This window comes from Perkinsus marinus, assembly GCF_000006405.1.
Source record: "Perkinsus marinus ATCC 50983 genomic scaffold scf_1104296952298, whole genome shotgun sequence".
Taxonomy (NCBI): Eukaryota; Perkinsozoa; order Perkinsida; family Perkinsidae; genus Perkinsus; species Perkinsus marinus.
Window position 1 is genome coordinate 6,569 of NW_003208915.1, and position 5,631 is coordinate 12,199.

General features: G+C 45.3%; 1 protein-coding gene across 1 annotated transcript in view; it reads right to left on the reverse strand.

Annotated features, from left to right (window-relative positions):
* Pmar_PMAR009943 (sterol desaturase, putative) overlaps window positions 1-1,106 on the reverse strand; it is a gene marked incomplete at both ends in the record, with an annotated part of 4,782 nt that extends 3,676 nt beyond the window's left edge. Inside the window, 2 exons of the mRNA XM_002777088.1 lie at window positions 532-593; window positions 1,005-1,106. Coding sequence (XP_002777134.1) covers window positions 532-593; window positions 1,005-1,106 — 164 coding nt within the window. The remainder of the gene's footprint in view (window positions 1-531; window positions 594-1,004) is intronic.
* Between the last annotated feature and the right edge of the window lie 4,525 nt (window positions 1,107-5,631).

Here is a 5,631-nt window from a genome sequence, read left to right on the forward strand (position 1 = left end):
CTACTACACTACTACTACTACTACTACTACTACTACTACTACTACTACTACTACTACTACTACTACTACTACCACTACTACTACTACTACTACTACTACTACTACTACTACTACTACTACTACTACTACTACTACTACTACTACTACTACTACTACCACTACTACTACTACTACTACTTCTACTACTACTACTACTACTACTACCACTACTACTACTACTACTACTACTACTACTACCACTACTACTACTACTACTACTACTACTACTACTACTACTACTACTACTACTACTACTACTACTACTACCACTACCACTACTACTACTACTACTACTACTACTACTACTACCACTACCACTACTACTACTACTACTACTACTACTACTACCACTACTACTACTACTACCACTACCACTACTACTACTACTACTACTACTACTACTACTACTACCACTACCACTACTACTACTACTACTACTACCACTACTACTACTACTACTACTACTACTACTACTACTACTACTACTATTACCGCAGCTCCACCTCCGAGATTAAACGGAAGTAGGTTGTAGGGTGCCCACCTGAGAGGGTGCACTACAAGTAATATATACTGGGGGCGAAGCAGACAACACTGACTACCACCAGTAGGACATATGCACATGGACAGATACATGTGTTAGTAACTACACAAAAATCCGGAGAAAATTTTGGAAATTTTTTTAGTTCCTGTACATTTCTACCGGAGTTCGTAAATAAACTCGTAAGCTTTGGAAACTCCCGAGATGAGCTGAGGAGAGCGAACATATATTCTTACTCCAACACTGCTTACCACACATCATGACCACTGTGTTCTTCGATCAAGTTTAGCGTCCATATGAATGTAAAGGCATTCACTGTTAGCCAATGACATTGGAACAACCAAGGATACCATATGTTACAAGCCACCACGCAGATCTACCAGCAGGCCGACATTACTTGTGTATAACACAGAGGAGTTGAACTCACATCTTCCATAGGGTGAAGGATGCCTCCTGCCCAGCTGTACACAGCGCGATAACCGTGATGAACACCGTGGACATTACGAAGTAAGAAAGGTACTGCGTGCATCCACCTATGATACCAATAAATGCAGAAATCGCCGACAACCTGAGAGATCACCACAAATGATACCATCGCGTCGTGGGGGAAGGCATCTTCTCACAAGGCAAGCCATAAGCTCCTTTGTGAACTGCAACAGACTGGGAGCCTCTTTCACGAGATGTACATGTGTGTCAAGATAGTAGAATAAGAATCCATTCATCACGACGTAAATAGTTGTCTGAAAACACGGGTCTATGCCGCCGTAGCATGTCAACCTATCTGGACCTGGGGAATCGAAGCAATAATGATATCCCTCGTCGTAGGCCACTTGGACGGCTGAATGGGAGAAGGGGAATTTCTGTTTGAGAGGGAATCTCATCTTTGTGAACCTCACTTGAATCTTCGACCTCATCATGCGAGGTATATCGTAGAAAAAGGTGAAATAAAGACATACCAGAACGAATGCTACACTTGCCCAGATCTGAGGAGACCCAAGGTTCGATTCCTAGACTTGACATTTCTACCTTACCGATGGAAAGATGATATGTGACACAACGTGCATATCTCCCCACTGGTCAACGGCTCGTACTCCATCCCATACACCTTGTAACAGAACTTCAGGCGGACTAGGCAAGTCGGTGGTGGATACCATCATTGCGACCAAAACTATAAACATACTTGTATAATAGTCACAACACAAGACGTTTATAATGAGCATATAGTGACAAATACACTGTAAGTAGTGGTCAACGTCGTGCTTGCCCTATCCTATTGGATAGAAACGTGGAGTACCCGAGTCCGTAGAGATGACGGTTTCGACTCCATCATATTCTAACCCAACTCGAAAGGGTACGCCATCTTGCATCTGCGGAAGTACCTTCTCCGAGGATCGACCCCGGAGCCTTTAGTTTGAACGATCCTAGATACTCAATGAACACATCTCGACTTCTTACATATCTTTACTCAGAATTCTTCCCTGTGCGCGACGCAACCATCCACTCTACCTTGGCCCGCGTACTCAATCGACTCACGTCGAAGGATCCTTCCGAATGGTTGAGGAATCAATACTTCGCGACGACACCTTTTTACACGACCAAAACCGTTTGGTACAAAACCGCCATAAAACCGCACAAAAACAATAGTAAAAACACGCGGAATACTGCACACGTAAATCTAACGATGTGTATGCGTGCAGACCGCACAGATATATCGATATGAGGATGATAGATCTCGTCAACACACAAACTTCACATCATCTCTCAGGTGGTAGCCCATCTTAGCGAGTTCTTCCTCAGTACAAGGAGGAAAGGTGAGACCATCAACAACAACAACAACCACCGAAAAGAGACTATCCCTCAGACCTGGGGATGTGCATAAAGAACTACTCGTGAGGAACAGTGGTAGAACCTGCGCCCTACAGGTGACTAGCACGGTGCTCTACCGTTTGCCACGTTAGAATAATATTATTCTTAGCCCGGGTTGGGGCTTACAAGTTGCAACTGCAAGCTCTTGAAACTACGGGTGGGCCACCTGTGTGGTTGGCCCACTTGTCGAAACACTTGTTACCTGGCTCGCAGCACTTCAGGAGGGTAGAACTTAGCGCCGAGGGAAGCACATGAACATATAGACGATTGTTTATTACTTATACCCCTATCAAATGTGGCATGGCATCATACTTGTGTATATGCGGCCACGACTACGGCGTCAAGGACAAAACACTTCGCTGGGAGGGAAATCATTTCCTTTTTGGGCAGAGGAGACATTTCCCGGAAATGTCTCGTCTGCCCAAAATTGTCAACATAATCTTGTATTCTCGCTGTCTCCTCAATTCTCGAGCAATTATCTTACCTCCGATTTCGAAGCAATTCCAGAAAGGGCTTCAACCCATGACTCGCCAGTGTTGGAATATATGCTCGCTTTCCTCAGCTCAGCTCAGGAATCCCATGAAGCGTAGGACTCGGCGAGGAGTGTTCAGAAATCGACGATAATTCCCTCAAATTTTCTCATAATTTTTTCACACTGTCACCAACACATGTAGTTCGTCATTTGCATCTTCCCTGGCAGCCCCCATCGTGTAGGGTACCAAAGCTCGTGAACTGCCATGGAACTTTCAAGTGTCCTCTCTGCTATGTCCTTATCATTCGGTGGTGGTGGCTACCCGGCTCGTCACGACATTTCCCATCATTTTAATACATGTTTGAACACCACTCACGGTCTCTATGTGGGTGGAATCTACAATGATCCGTATTGACACTATCATCACCTCATTCGTGTCATATCTCGCGCTAAGATACTTCCCAAGATTCACTCGAATTCCCATAACGTGGCGAGATGAACTCCTACGAGCCGGCGCTGATAGTACGCCCCCTCAATACTGAGGCAACCACTCGTTCATTCAGATGCCGAAACCCGAGGTCGCAGCCTATTCCGAAACGACTTAGCCAGTAAACGATGCGAGTCCCCTCTACCCAGATCGAAGAACGAAGGCCTCGACACTGCAAGGGGAATGTGGGCCAGCTCCCGACCCCGCTCGTTTGCAGTAAGTAACTCTCCATCACACCTTATTGCAGTTATCGTCGATGCAGTTATCACGTTGCAACACTACCCCTCATATGTAGCCTCTACTCCTGATGTGCTATTGTCAATGAATACGACTTGTATTAAAAGATTTCAATATGAGAGAACATTATCTTTCTCGGGGACTTCTCGAGCACGCGCTTTCGATAGAATGAATCATAATGACTCGAGTGGACATGGAACGTCGTGAAGCGATTCACGGATTTTCACAACCACATCCTAACTTGCCTTATCGTGTCGGTTACAACAATGAGAAGAAAAACACACTCCTCTCTCGAACTACGCGGAGATGATATTGGAAATTCGTGCCTCTAAAAACACGCGTGCGTCAAGTACACATTTACACTGTATCACTAATAAGCTCTATACTATGGAACAAAACACTACTGACCGGGAAACAGGATCAGCAGGAGCGATGTCATGTCGGTGCAAGGGATCGATACTCCGGGCTCCTTCACATAAGCAGGAAGTTACTTTCATAGTCTCACGACGACAAGTGCTGGTGGGTCTACACGGTACACCACATGGGCAAGTCGGGGAGAAGTGTGTAATCGAGCGGAGGAGTTATCTCCACATAACCAGCCGGATGACAGACAGAGCATATACAGTCAACCCTGTCCCATGACATGAATCCACAAGTGTATTTTGCACTATGGACGTATCTCGTGGATGGTGATGCCGAGGTTGTTATACGGTGTAACATACCGATGCTGGCAGTAGACAAATACTCCAAGCTTCAAAACCCCCTTATTAAAGTCTATATTCATATACTCATTGCAAGTTCTTGATGAGGAACTGAAGACGAGGATCTCAAAGCATTTCTTGTTCGTAGGAGCGTTGGAATTCCACTAGAGCGACCGAACAAAAGTCCACCCTACATGTCTATGTTGACGAGCACGGGAGCGAGCGAACAAAAGTCCTCCCTACATGTCTATGTTGACGAGCACTGGAGCGACCGAACAAAAGTGTTCTCTACATGTCTTTGTTGACGGGACGGGAGCTCTAGCGGTCACCAAGAAGTCAAATATTAAGGGGCTAACGCCTGGTATACAATTCCAGACCTAGCTTTACAGTGCCTATGAGATCCTCCACTATCATACCCCTTGAACAAGCGCGGGAACCCTCGTCACAGCGATTTTATTTGGCAACTAGCAATGCCCCTGACCATAGGAATTTACCTACATCGTTATACGAGTATGCACGAGGAGCTGCCATCTGTGTGGTGCACCACTCTGTTGTAGAAAGTGGTGATATCCTCGAACTATAAACCCTCATCATCGATCCTAGTCAGATTCAATATTCTCACGGATTTTGTTTGGCGCCAATAAGTTCTGTTCTCGTGCCTCCCCCGAAAAGGCACTGATACCCGCATCTGTGGGACTACATATATGTACGTATACGCTCGCTCTTTTTCTCTTTCGTGTTGGAGGAATATATGTTCTCTTTCCTCACTGGCCACAAGATTCGTGTTGAAGTGTAGACGAACAAATGAGAACTTCCTCGGAGTTTTCATATCGCCACCAACATATGGAGTTGACCATGCGCATGTTTTCTCCCATACTGTTACACAGTGAAGATATCTGTCCCAGCCGTAGAGATTTCATATTGTGTCAATGACACGAGCATTCGACATGGGCTCTTCCTACTACACAACATACCATCCACCTCAGTCCTACATCAACTGAACAAACACCAGTAGTTTTCGCAACATAGCAATTCATGAGTCACAGTGAGTGACGTGAATGATGATTATGGAGTCATAAGAGACCAATTCGGCTTGAACAAGGTGCCATGCAGCAAGACTACGATCGTAGTAGAACATGTGAGATCTCGGTCGATAGGCGGTGCAACGAATCCTCGAGCAAGGATGACTTCGATAACCCTTTTGCGTCCTTATGTTCCTGAGTTCTCAACCGGCTCATCCAAGGCGGTACCAATATAATCTCGATTAAGACTTTCGGAAAGACTAGTATTA